Source organism: Phyllobates terribilis, unplaced genomic scaffold (genome assembly GCF_046119375.1).
Source record: "Phyllobates terribilis strain yellow unplaced genomic scaffold, ASM4611937v1 Scaffold_796__1_contigs__length_659822, whole genome shotgun sequence".
Taxonomy (NCBI): Eukaryota; Metazoa; Chordata; class Amphibia; order Anura; family Dendrobatidae; genus Phyllobates; species Phyllobates terribilis.
This window is the reverse complement of record NW_027363556.1, coordinates 136,972-151,605: the sequence shown is the minus strand read 5'-3', so window position 1 is coordinate 151,605 and position 14,634 is coordinate 136,972. Positions and strand designations below refer to the sequence as shown.

The 14,634-nt window shown below is 43.4% G+C and overlaps 1 protein-coding gene and 1 pseudogene across 1 annotated transcript; both read right to left on the bottom strand.

Annotated features, from left to right (window-relative positions):
- Window positions 1-762: 762 nt before the first annotated feature.
- Window positions 763-14,634, bottom strand: part of LOC141240123 (uncharacterized) — a 71,950-nt pseudogene continuing 58,078 nt past the window's right edge.
- Window positions 10,641-14,016, bottom strand: LOC141240122 (gastrula zinc finger protein XlCGF66.1-like). The gene is made up of 4 exons (XM_073668594.1): window positions 13,916-14,016; window positions 13,414-13,596; window positions 12,282-12,405; window positions 10,641-10,945 (listed from the first exon to the last, which is right to left on the bottom strand). The coding sequence occupies exons 1-4, from the start codon at window positions 13,997-13,999 to the stop codon at window positions 10,869-10,871; spliced, it is 468 nt and encodes a 155-aa protein (XP_073524695.1). The 5' UTR covers window positions 14,000-14,016; the 3' UTR covers window positions 10,641-10,868.

Genomic DNA, 14,634 nt, shown 5'->3' with positions numbered 1-14,634 from the left:
AAGCCGCCCTACAATCTGCCAGGACACATGCGGAAACATATGAAGACTCCTGGGACTTTATACTCTGGAGTGATGAGACCAAGATAAAGGTTTTTTTGGAACTGATGGCTTCAAAACTGTCTCACAGGTGAGGAATGCAATGAGAATGCATGGTGTCTACAGAGAAACCTGGTGGTGGCCGTGTCCTTATGTGCGGCTGCATGAGGAGCTACATTTCATTGATGGTATCTTGAATTCACAGATGTTCTGCTCTATAGTGACAGAAAAGATGCTGCCATCACTCTGTTCCCTTGGTAGACCACTGTTACATTTCTGAAGAACAGGGTGACAGTGATTCAGTGGCCAAGTGTCTCCTGATCTGAACCCAACCAAACACCTATGGGGGATTCTGAAGAGACAAGTTGTCATCGCTCCATCCAGCATCCAGGCTCTAAGAGCTCGTTATCGAAAGAGAGATAAAAGATAGATATAGTATTGTCACTAACTTGTTCATTCCAGGCCTAGAAAACTTGGTGCCGTCCTTTAAAATTATGGAGGCCATACAAAATAATAGATGTAGTAGCTTTTGATGTGGGGTGTACTCATTTTTGCATCAACTAATTTGAGTAAAACTGAAGGTTTTGTAATGAGTTATATTATTACCCTTACTTTCATGTTTTGATTACAAAAAAATGTTCTATTAAACTTAGTGTTGGCAAAATTTTAGAAACTGATCTTGTGTTCAGTGAGCTATTAAATAAAATCTTACTCATCAAAGGGGGTGTACTCATTTATGCTGAACAATATTTATTAAACTTTATAAAACACAGTGAACATAATTACACTTTCTTTCCCATATGACTTCTCTCATGTTTTACAAGGTATGATTTATGTATAAAAGATTTCCCACATTCTGAACATGAATACGGCTTCTCTCCTGTGTGAATTCTCTCATGTGCAGCAAGAATTGATTTACGCATAAAAGATTTCCCACATTCTGAACATGAATACGGCTTCTCTCCTGTGTGACTTCTCTCATGCTGCACAAGATAATCTTTTTTTGTAAAGCATTTCTCACAGAATGAACATGAATACGGCTTTTCTCCTGTGTGAATTCTTTGATGTATAACGAGCTCTGATTTATTTGCAAAGCATCTTCCACATGCTAAACATGAAAAAAGTTTTTCTCCTGTGTGAATTCTTTGATGTTTAACAAGATCCGATTTATATATATAACATTTCCCACATTCTGAACAAGAAAATGGCTTTTCTCCTGTATGAATTCTGTTATGTGCAGCAAGAGTTGATTTACGCATAAAAGACTTCCCACATTCTGAACATGAATACGGCTTCTCTCCTGTGTGACTTTTCTCATGCTGCACAAGATAATTTTTTTTTGTAAAGCATTTCTCACAGAATGAACATGAATACGGCTTTTCTCCTGTGTGAATTCTTTGATGTATAACGAGCTCTGATTTATTTGCAAAGCATCTTCCACATGCTAAACATGAAAAAAGTTTTTCTCCTGTGTGAATTCTTTGATGTTTAACAAGATCCGATTTATATATAAAACATTTCCCACATTCTGAACAAGAAAATGGCTTTTCTCCTGTATGAATTCTGTTATGTGCAGCAAGAGTTGATTTACGCATAAAAGACTTCCCACATTCTGAACATGAATACGGCTTCTCTCCTGTGTGACTTCTCTCATGCTGCACAAGATAATTTTTTTTTGTAAAGCATTTCTCACAGAATGAACATGAATACGGCTTTTCTCCTGTGTGAGTTCTCTGATGTCTAACAATATGTGATTTACCTGTAAAGCATTTTCCACATTGTAAACATGAAAACGGTTTCTCCCCGGTGTGAATTCTTTGATGTATAACAAGCTCTGATTTACTTTTGAAACATTTCCCACATTCTGAACAAGAAAATGGCTTTTCTCCTGTATGAATTCTCTTATGAGCAGAAAGATTTGATTTACACATAAAAGATTTCCCACATTCTGAACATGAAAACGGCTTCTCTCCTGTGTGAATTTTCTCGTGTATCACAAGTTTTGATTTCTCTGTAAAGCATTTCCCACATTCTGGACATGAATACGGCTTTTCTCCTGTATGAATTCTCTTATGAACAGAAAGATTTGATTTACGCATAAAAGATTTCCCACATTCTGAACATGAAAACGGCTTTTCCCCTGTGTGAATTCTCTCATGTATAATAAATTGTGATTTATATGTAAAGCATTTCCCACATTCTGAACAGGAGTATGGCTTTTTTCCTTTGTGTTTTCTGTGTGTTAGAAAATCTGAGCTTTTTGTAAATTGCTTGTCACACTGAAATCTTGAATCCACTTTGCCCCCTGGACTTTTGGTAATAATGCGAGATTGCTCAGGAGATGATTCCTCATGATTAGGAGGATTATCAGAAAGTGAAGTGCTGTGAAGTCCAGGAGGTGCAGGAAGGGTGATGAGGTTTTCTCCATTAGAGTGCTTCCTGATATCTTCTTTTTTACAATTTAGTGATGAACCGCTATTCTCACAAGGATTTCCTATTAGGATGAAAGATAAATTAGATGAGAGTTTTTTTCTTCAACACAAAATAGATTTCTGAATGTATTTTCTGGATCTCACAATGAAGACCCTCGTCAGTGAAAGTACCGGTAATAAGGAGGACAACTACATGCCATAACATTAACACAATGACGGGTAAAGTGAATGACACTTATAAACTGGTGACATTGGCACAAGTCAGGGGTGCCAGAGATTAGACAGCAAATAGTTCTTTAAGTGGTAATTACTGATGACAGGTTCCCTTAATGTACCTCCAGTGCCATTTCACTCTCAAGCTTCGTATCTTGCCCTTAGTATAGAAAAGTGTCCACGTAATTAAAAAAGATGTCCACTACTATTAAAAATGCCCCCAATGTAATTAACCCGTTGAGAGAAGATTTTTTCTAATTACCTAGCTTTGTCTTTATTGCCTGTGAGCGGCGCTATCGCTGGCTACTCACCAGCATCACGCGACCCCCGGCTGCAGCCGGCTCTTCCTTCCCCTGATGTCACGTCAAGTGAGGCGTGACTCGGTGATGTGATCCCCGCGGTGGACGCCGGGCTGTGGGTGGGGTTAACCGCGCGTCACACCCAGAATCCACCGCGCACTTTCCCAATGAATGCAAGGTAATTGTGATTCACAAAATGTTATACAATTGAAAGGGGAAGAAAAAAAAATTAATTACATTTTTACCACTATAATATTATTTTAGCCCCAGATTTTACATTTTCACAAGGGAAAATGGGTAAAAATGACCACATAATTTGTTATACAATTTCTGCTGAACGGGGCAATACCCCATATGTGTCTGTACTGTACTGCTTAGCCACATGGCGAGACTAGGGAGGGAAGGAGCGCTATTTGACTCTTGGAGAACAAACTTTAGTAGAACAGTTTGCAGACTCCATATACAAAGCCCCTAAGTGGCAGAAGAGCAGAATCCCCCCTCAAGTGACACCAGTTTGGAAATTACACCCCTATGGAAATGTATCTACAGGTGTAGTGATGAATTTGACTCCATGGGTGCTTTCCAGAAACGAGCAGTAATGGATGTTGTGAAGTGAAAATGCAAATATTTCATTATAGTGGCCAGTACATTGTAGTGTCCGGTACATTGTAGTGCCCTTACATTGTAGCGCCCAGTACATGATTCCCAGCTAGTGCTTTCTTGAGAAATAAATTGGCTCTCCTCGCTACAGTAATGCCAAACATGTGGATGCTAACTGCACATGGTGGGGCTCAAGAGGAGGGGGTATTTGGATTTGGGAGCGCAGATGTCACTATGTTTCTTTAAGTGGGAGCCATGTCACTTTTCCAGAGCCTTTGTGCTACCAGTAATATGGACACCCCCTATATTACTGTTTACAGATGATGAACCTGAGTGGGGACTTGCTTTTTGTGGGTTGAGTAGAAGCTCTTAATGGTGGCATTTTGGGGTACAGAACATTTTGGATCATATTTATCCTGTTCTGTACGCTGAACACTTACAGTGGGTACGGGAAGTATTCAGACCCCTTTACATTTTTCACTCTTTGTTTCATTGCAGCTATTTGGTAAATTCTAAAAAGTTCATTTATTTTTCTCATTAAAGTACACTGTGCACCCCATCTTGACTGAAAAAAAGCAGAAATGCAGACAATTTTGCAAATTTATTAAAAAATAAAAACTGAAATATCACATGGTCATAAATATTCAGACTCTTTGCTCAGACACTCATATTTAAGTCACATGCTGTCCATTTCCTTGTGATTCTCCTTGAGATGGTTCTACTCCTTCATTGGAGTCCAGCTATGTTTAATTAAACTGATAGGACTTGATTTGGAAAGACACACACCTGTCTATATAAGACCTCACAGCTCACAGTGCATGTCAGAGCAAATGAGAATCATGAGCTCAAATGAACTGCCCAAGGAGCTCAGAGACAGAATTGTGGCAAGGCACAGATCTGGCCAAGGTTACAAAAGAATTTCTGCATTACTCAAGGTTCCTAAGAGCACAGTGGCCTTCATAATCCTTAAATGGAAGAAGTTTGGGACCACCAGAAGTCTTCCTAGACCTGGACATCCAGCCAAACTGAGCAATCGTGGGAGAATAGCCTTGGTGAGAGAGGTAAAGATAAACCTCAAGATCACTGTGGCTGAGCTCCAGCGATGCAGTAGGGAGATGGGAGAAAGTTCCACAAAAGTCAACGATCACTGCAGCCCTCCACCAGTCGGGCCTTTATGGCAGAGTGGCCAGATGGAAGCCTCTACTCAGTGCAAGACATATGAAAGCCCACATAGAGTTTGCTCAAAAACACATGAAGGACTCACAGACTATGAGAAATAAGATTCTCTGGTCTGATGAGACGAAGATAGAACTTTTTGGTGATAATTCTAAGCGGTATGTGTGGAGAAAACCTGGCACTGCTCATCACCTGCCCAATACAATCCCTACAGTGAAACATGGTGGTGGCAGCATCATGCTATAGGGGCGTTTTTCAGCTGCAGGGACAGGATGACTGGTTGCAACTGAAGGAAACAAGAATGTAGCCAAGTACAGAGAAGTCCTGGATGAAAACCTCTTCCAGAGTGCTCTGGACCTCAGACTTGGCCGAAGGTTCACCTTCCAACAAGACAACGACCCTAAGCACACAGCTAAAATGACAAAGGAGTGGCTTCAGAACAACTCTGTGGCCATTCTTGACTGGCCCAGCCAGAGCCCTGACCTAAACCCAATTGAGCATCTCTGGAGAGACCTGAAAATGGCTGTCCACCAACGTTCACCATCCAACCTGATGGAACTGGAGAGGATCTGCAAGGAAGAATGGCAGAGGATCCCCAAATCCAGGTGTGAACAACTTGTTACATCATTCCCAAGAAGACTCATGGCTGTACTAGCTCAAAAGGGGCTTTTACTCAATACTGAGCAAAGGGTCTGAATACTTATGACCATGTGAGATTTCAGTTTTTTTTTTTTAAATAAATTTACAAAAATGTCTACATTTCTGTTGTTTTTCCACCAGATGGGGTGCAGAGTGTACTATAATAAGAAAAAAAAATGAACTTTTTAGAACTTACCGAATAGCTGCAATAAAACAAACAGTGAAAAATTTAAAGGTGTAAGAATACTTTCCGTACCCACTGTACATCGGGGTTTCCATCTAAATCTACAAAATACATGATTCAGATGACACCCCCGAGGGATCCATTCAGAATAATGAGGCAGCAGAGTTACACCGGACTCCGTCTAGCCTCTGGTCGACTGTGCTTTTATGCACGCTGAAAAAGATGGACATCACTGGATCATAGGCCAGACGGCGTCCACAGCGCCTCATTATACGGAATCTTCCCCCGGGGTTCTGTCCGAATCGCAAGCTCAGTCATTTATATGGCAGCATGAGACTTGTGTAAGAATAATATGAAAATAAAAGATGGAAGTAATATTAAAAAACACAATTAGGAAAATTAAAAATGTGCTTATTAAATCATTAAGAAGAGGTGTGAATGCGGCCCAGTTATTCATCGGTGCGCAACCGGACTCTGTACAAGAGCAGCCGCGCCATCACCGGACGCTTCTGCTGTGATGTGGACGGCGGATAAAGCTTCACTGCACCGGAGACTTCATACAATATCACACACCGGTCATCGTCACACGCCGCTAATCATAATCACATGCCAATCATCATCGTCATACGCCAGTCATCATCATCACACACCGCTAATCATAGTCACATGCCAATCATCATCGTCATACGCCAGTCATCATCATCACACGCCGCTAATCATAGTCACATGCCAATCATCATCGTCATAAGCCAGTCATCATCATCACACGCCGCTAATCATAGTCACATGCCAATCATCATCATCATACGCCAGTCATCATCATCACACGCCGCTAATCATAGTCACATGCCAATCATCATCGTCATACGCCAGTCATCATCATCACACACCGCTAATCATAGTCACATACCAATCATCATCGTCATACGCCAGTCATCATCATCACACACCGCTAATCATAGTCACATGCCAATCATCATCGTCATACGCCAGTCATCATCGTCATACGCCAGTCATCATCATCACACGCCGCTAATCATAGTCACATGCCAATCATCATCGTCATAAGCCAGTCATCATCATCACACGCTGCTAATCATAGTCACATGCCAATCATCATCGTCATACGCCAGTCATCATCATCACACGCCGCTAATCATAGTCACATGCCAATCATCATAGTCATACGCCAGTCATCATCATCACACGCCGCTAATCATAGTCACATGCCAATCATCATCGTCATACGCCAGTCATCATCACTCGCCGCTAATCATAGTCACATGCCAATCATCATCGTCATACGCCAGTCATCATCATCACACGCCGCTAATCATAGTCACATGCCAATCATCATCATCACACGTCGCTAATCATAGTCACATGCCAGTCATCATCGTCATACGCCAGTCATCATCATCACACGCCGCTAATCATAGTCACATGCCAATCATCATCGTCATACGCCAGTCATCATCATCACACGCCGCTAATCATAGTCACATGCCAATAATCATCGTCATACGCCAGTCATCATCATCACACGCCGCTAATCATAGCCACATGCCAATCATCATCGTCATACGCCAGTCATCATCATCACTCGCCGCTAATCATAGTCACATGCCAATCATCATTGTCATACGCCAGTCATCATCATCACACGTCGCTAATCATAGTCACATGCCAATCATCATCGTCATACGCCAGTCATCATCATCACATGCCGGTCATTATTACACACCTGTGGAAATATCTACAGGAATCTCCTCCTTCCCGTCACTCACACACGGCTGATCCCCCCTCGTCATCGCTTCTTCTTCTGTCTCGTCCTTCACTTTATTCTTAGTCGGATCTTCCTCCTGATATATCAGATGTAACAATCAGCACAATACAAGAAACCACCAAAATCTGTGACATCTATGACCTCGATCTGAAATGTCCCCCATATACAGATCCAGTACAGGGCTCAGCACCGTCTACCTGATGACTCTCCGGGATGTTGTGATTCTCCTCTGGACAGTCCTGGGGATACAGAGGACGGGGACATCTCTCTGGTGGATTTCTTTCCATGAGTCCATCTGTAGGAAACACACAGTGACAGAATACAGTGACATGTAAAAGTTTGGGCACCAATGGTCAAAATTACTGTTATTGTGAACAGTTAAGTTGAAGATGAAATAATCTCTAAACGGCCTAAAGTTAAAGATGACATTTCCTTTGTATTTTAGGCAAAACAATAAATAATAAATTATATATATTTTCATCTTTTACATTAAAAAAAAATTCAATAAGGGAAAATAGGCAAATGCAAAAGTTCTGGCACCCGGCAAGGTTAGTAGCTAGTAGCGCCCCCTTTTGAAAGTATCACAGCTTGTAAATGCTTTTTGTAGCAGACAATAGTCTTTCAATTCTTGTTTGAGGGATTTTCATTCATTCTTCTTTGGAGAATTCTTCCAGTTCTGTGAGATTCTTGGGTCGTCTTGCATCGTCTGCTATTTTGAGGTCTAGCCACAGATTTTCAATGATGTTCAAATCAGGGGACTATGAGGGCCATTGTAAAACCTTCAGCTTGTGCCTTTTGACGTGTGTTTTGTATCATTATCATTTGCCATCCTCTTTTCACCTCCAGCTTTTTTGCAGATGGTGTTATGTTTGCATCAAGAATTTGCTGAAATTTCATGGAATCCATTCTTCCCTCTACCCGTTCCCTGTGCCAGTGGCTGCAACACAACCCCAAAGCATGATTGATCCACCACCATGCTTAATGGTTGGCGAGATGTTCTTTTCCTAAAATTCTGTGCACTTTTTTCTCCACACAACTTTGATCATTGCTTGTTTCCAAAATGCATCAGACCTTCTTAGATGTTCTTTTACACTTCTGACGCTGAATTTCATGGTGAGGTCGCAGGAGAGGTTTTCTTCTGATGACTCTTCCATGAAGGCCATATTTGTGCAGGTGTCTCTGAAGAGTACAACAATGTACCACAACTCCAGAGTCTGCTAAATCTTTCTGAAGGTCTTTTGCAGTCAGGCGGGGGTTCTGATTTGCCTCTCTAGCAATCCTACTGAAAATTAGCTTGGTCTTCCAGACCTTATCTTGACCTCCACTGTTTCTGTTAACTGCCATTTCTTTATTACATTTTGAACCGAGGAAAGGGCAAATTGAAAACGCTTTGCTCATAGCCTTCTCCTGCTTTGTGGGCCTCCACCATTTTCAGAGTGCTAGACAGCGGATTAGAAGAAGCCATGGCTGCTGTTTTTTGGCACATTGTTAGAGTAGGCAGGGTTTTTATAAAGCTGGACTTTCCTAACGATGATAGGGAATGAGCCCTTACCCTAACAGGCTAAGTAAGGTCTGAATCATTGGTCAAAGTTATCTGAGCACACAAATGTCCAAGCGTAATACAAAGGAAATGTATCATCTTTAACTTTAGGTCTTTTAGAGATCATTTCATCTTCAACTTGCTTAACTGGTCACAATAACAGTAATTTTGACCAGGGGTGCCCAAACTTTTACATGCCACTGTAGATTGTGTCATGTGATCATGAGATGATGGGAGTAGTAGTAGATGACCACAGAACCAACATGACAGTCTCCCCTCCTCACCCTGCTGATCGGCCCATATTGCGGTCACCTTTTGTGCTCCATGTATAACCTCAACCTTAATATCAATCAGATCTTCACCCTAAAAATAAAAATGTAAGATGAGCTCAGGTCCCATCACTTCATGGTCAGATGTTGTGGGGACTTCAGTGTCGTCTACCTGATGATCCTCCGGGATGTTGTGATTCTCTTCTGGACAGTCCTGGGGATACAGAGGACGGGGACATCTCTCCGGTGGATTTCTCCTCCTGGATCCATCTGTGGAGACACAGAGACTGAATACATGACCTGCTGTGTATCTGTCTATATATGAGACTCGTCTCTCAGAACCGGTAATTCTATATTTATGTATCTGGGAATAAATTACATTGTTGTGGTCCTCACCCCCGATACCAAGGACCCAGCACATTGTGGGTCTCAAGTATGAAGTGATAATCAGCGAGGCCAAAGCCTAATGCTCTCTGCTCTGCAGTCGGAGGAAGAGGACCCCGAGGAGAGGGACAGAGAAGACCCTCGTCAGTCAGATGAAGGAGCCGTACTAAGAAACACAACTTCTCCAAGTTTCGTCTCCAGGGATGGAACCACAGAGGAGCTGGAGAAAGCTCCACATTTCTATCCATCGGTTTCTTCTCTGCTAATTCACTGTATGGAGATTGGGGGGAAGGACGGTGACCATTTACCAGTGATTGTATTTTGAGAGCTCATGATGTCACCACGAGGACACGGCCTCCCTCCTGGACAGGATCCTCTGGGATCACTCAGACGAGAGAACCTGATCTATTAAAAGACGGGTTACCGTGTTTTTCTTCTTCTTTAAATAGAGATAAATCTCCACATCCGCCTCGGTATAAAAACTTAAATAGGCAGCAAGTTCTGCGTTTGTCTCTAAAGGAGGAAAAAGGGCACATGTACGGCTGACAGATGAAGTCACAGAACCCGGAAGGACGGTGTTGTGGGGAGCACCCGGTACACAGCGGTTAGTACCTATCAATGTGTAGAAAGGACAACTAGAGAGCAGGCACCGGGGTCATGGGCGCTTACTGATGCACACGGGGAGCCAAGGAGAGATTGTCTGGTCAGACTCCACAGAAAAGCTCCATAATACATATTCTTCTGAACAAACAGCCCTTTAAGAGAGACTTACAATTATTACCACCAGACCAGGATCTCAGATTGAAGTTCCCATTAATTTTGCTTTGCCTCCCAAAATTAGAACAAATGTTTTTGTATAAAAATATATATATATACACACATACACATATGTATATACACATACATACATACACACATACAGGGTGGTCCAAAATGAGGTGGCCAGAAAATAATAACATTTATTTTGATTTATATATAAAATGATATTTACTAACACAAGCATAGCATTGACAATTACATTTTATTCTGAACAATAATACAAAAGCCCTTAAATGTTATCAGCGCAGGCGCTCACACTGTTTTCCATTACAATTTGCGCAGCTTTGAAGTCGCCTCTTTCGCTTTAACAAACTTTTTTTGCACAAGTCTCTTTGGGTAATAATTTCTTGAAATTCATCTCTTATGTAATTTTTCAAATCACTGACACTTTTTGGTTTTCGACTATAAACTTTGTCCTTGAGTACTCCCCAAAAGAAAAAATCCATTGGGGTCAAGTCTGGTGAACGTGCCGGCCAATCAAGTGGGCCTCTTCAGCCAATCCATTTATTAGGAAATATTTCATCAAGATCCTCGCGGACCACTCTTGAATAATGTGGAGGGGCCCCATCTTGTTGGAAATAAAGGTCATGTGAATTAGGCTGTGGATGTAACTGGGGAACAACTTGATTCATTAGAATTTTCCAGCCAGTTTCACTTTACACCAAGTTTGATAAATCTCCCCCTTCATAACCTTATTACGCTTTCTGTCCATCTACTTTTCGACCACCCTGTATATATATATATATATATATATATATATATATATATATATATATATATATATATATATATATATATATATATATATACACACAGTACAGACCAAAAGTTTGGACACACCTTCTCATTTAAAGATTTTTCTGTTTTTTCATGACTATGAAAATTGTACATTCACACTGAAGGTATCAAAACTATGAATTACCACATGTGGAATTATATACTTAACAAAAAAGTGTGAAAGAACTGAAAATATGTCTTATATTCTAGGTTCTTCAAAGTAGCCACCTTTTGCTTTGATGACTGCTTTGCACACTCTTGGCTTTCTCTTGATGAGCTTCAAGAGGTAGTCACCGGAAATGGTTTTCACTTCACAGGTGTGCCCTGTCAGGTTTAATAGGTGGGATTTCTTGCCTTATAAATGGGGTTGGGACCATCAGTTGTGTTGTGCAGAAGTCTGGTGGATACACAGCTGATAGTCCTACTGAATAGACTGTTAGAATTCATTTTATGGCAAGAAAAAAGCAGCTGAATAAAGAAAAACGAGTGGCCATCATTACTTTAAGAAATGAAGGTCAGTCAGTCCGAAAAATTGGGCAAACTTTGAAAGTGTCCCCAAGTGCAGTTGAAAAAACCATCAAGCGCTACAAAGAAACTAGCTCACATGAGGACCGCCCCAGGAAAGGAAGACCAAGAGTCACCTCTGCTTCTGAGGATAAGTTTATCCAAGTCACCAGCCTCAGAAATCGCAGGTTAACAGCAGCTCACATTAGAGACCAGGTCAATGCCACACAGAGTTCAGAGGTATGGACAAGCAACAGCAGATTAGGTGAAAAATCATCAGTAAATTAACCCCGACTCTGCTGAGTAACGATCAGACTCCGGTACCGAAACAAATCATAGGAGAGAATGGACAGAAGAGTTGGGACATCTGCAGACAAAATGTGACCGATGCTCTAAGGAAGGTGAAAGTTTCTGAAAGAAGCCGCCGAGGACGAAGACTCAAGACTGATGAAGACGGCAGCGGAGAAACCGCGACTCACAGATCAGAAGAGAAGAATCAGGGAATGAAAGCTGTGAGAAAATGTAGAAAAAACCAGAGCAAGTCTGGAGAAAAATCATCTATTATAGGACGAGGCCGAGAGAAGTCATCACATCCACCGGAGCCGACAAGAGTCTCCTCTCACCTGGTGATGTCAGAGGCCGGAGCTCCTCCATCATCACCTCCTGGTACCGATCCTGGTGTCCTTCTAGATACTCCCACTCCTCCATGGAGAGATAGACAGCGACGTCCTGACACCTTATAGGAACCTGACAACGACACCGTCATCACCCAGAATCCTCCAGTGCTGTCATGTATAATGTCCCAGCAGTCACTTCTCCGGTCATCACCCAGAAACCTCCAGTGCTGTCATGCATAATGTCCCAGAAGTCACCTCTCCGCTCATCACCCAGAATCCTCCAGTGCTGTCCTGTATAATGTCCCAGCAGTCACCTCTCTGGTTATCACCCAGAATCCTCCAGTGCTGTCCTGTATAATGTCCCAGCAGTCAGCTCTCCGGTCATCACCCACAATCCTCCAGTGCTGTCCTCTATAATGTCCCAGCAGTCACCTCTCTAGTCATAACCCAAAATCCTCCAGTGCTGTCCTGTATAATGTCCCAGCAGTCACCTCTCCGGTCATCACCAAGAATCCTCCAGTGCTGTCCTGTATAATGTCCCAGCAGTCACCTCTAAGCTCATCACCCAGAATCCTCCAGTGCTGTCCTGTATAATGTCCCAGCAGTCACCTCTCAAGTCATCACCCAGAATCCTCCAGTGCTGTCCTGTATAATGTCCCAGCAGTCACCTCTCCGCTCATCACCCAGAATCCTCCAGTGCTGTCCTGTATAATGTCCCAGCAGTCACCTCTACGCTCATCACCCAGAATCCTCCAGTGCTGTCCTGTATAATGTCCCAGCAGTCACCTCTCCGGTCATCACCCAGAATCCTCCAGTGCTGTATTGCATAATGTACCAGCAGTCAGCTCCAGTCATCAACCAGAATCCTCCAGTGCTGTTTTGTATAATGTCCCAGCAGTCACCTCTCCGGTCATCACCCAGAATCCTCCAGTGCTGTCCTGTATAATGTCCCAGCAGTCACCTCTCCGGTCATCACCCAGAATCCTCCAGTGCTGTCCTGTATAATGTCCCAGCAGTCACCTCTCTGGTCATCACCCAGAATCCTCAAGTGCTGTCCTGTATAATGTTCCAGCAGTCACCTCTCCGGTCATCACCCAGAATCCTCCAGTGCTGTCCTGTATAATGTCCCAGCAGTCACCTCTCTGCTCAGCAGCTCAATCATCTTGTTGCTGAGCTCTAGGATCTTCTTCTTCTTCCTCTCATGTATCGCGGGGTGCGGGGGAGGGTCTGTGATGGGGCCCGGGCTCCACCCTCCTGACTCCTGGAGATGGATGATGGGAGTCACACCCTCCCCCGGTGTCTTCCTCACTATTGTGTAATCCTGTGTATGGAGAGAGACACTTAGGGAGAAGAATTCCTTCCCGACTCCAGATCTGACAATCAGTAGAAATCCCGGGATCAATAACCGTCTCCAGTAATCTGGGGCCATAACCTGGAATATTATTACACTCAGGACAGACATCCAGGCCCCTCTACAGCTCTTATAGGGAATCCCCATGACAACTCCTCCTGGCAGAGAGCTGCACACAATCACTGCTCTTACAGTAAAGAATCCTTCTCTTCCTCTTCTGGATTTCCTCTTCCCGATGTCGGACTTGTTACATAACACAATAAAGCTGATAGAAATGTAGAGGAGTTACCTCTCCGCTCAGCAGGGAGATGATCTCCAGGGTGAAGTGTAATAATCTTCTGGTGGTCTCGTCCTCGTCCATCCTCGGGGTCATTCAGGAGAAGGAGGGATGAACACTGGATCAGCTGGAGGGATCTCGTCCTGTCGGCGTCTTCATGATAAAGGAGAAGATGGAGATCACAGGGGACGATATAACGACAATCACTGAATTCTGCCCCAAATATCCGACATTTATTAGGAAGAATCTGGAGGAAAAGCCACAAACTCCACCGCGGCCTCCTCCACCGACCTGACCGCTGATTATCAGCCTCGTAGGAGGTCGGTCACCGTTGTAACTGCCAGCGGAGGACGGTCACCCTGGTAACTACACAGCCAGTGGAGGACGGTCACCATGGTAACTACACCGCCAGTGGAGGACGGTCACCATGGTAACTACACCGCCAGCGGAGGACGGTCACCGTGGTAACTACACCGCCAGTGGAGGACGGTCACCGTGGTAACTACACATCCAGCGGGGACGGTCACCGTGGTAACTCCACCACCAGCGGGGGACGGTCACCGTGGTAACTACACATCCAGCGGGGACGGTCACCGTGGTAACTACACCGCCAGCGGAGGACGGTCACCGTGGTAACTACACCGCCAGCGGAGGACGGTCACCGTGGGAACTACACCGCCAGCGGAGAACGGTCACCGTGGTAACTACACCACCAGCGGAGGACGGTCACC

Coding starts and splice junctions, on each gene's coding strand:
- LOC141240122 (XM_073668594.1), bottom strand. CDS start 13,999: ATGACCCCGAGGATGGACGAGGACGAGACCACCAGAAGATTATTACAC. Junction 13,597..13,915: donor TCTCCCTGCTGAGCGGAGAG/GTAACTCCTCTA, acceptor CTCCATACACAG/GATTACACAATAGTGAGGAA. Junction 10,946..12,281: donor CCGGCCTCTGACATCACCAG/GTGAGAGGAGAC, acceptor ATTTCCAACAAG/ATGGGGCCCCTCCACATTAT.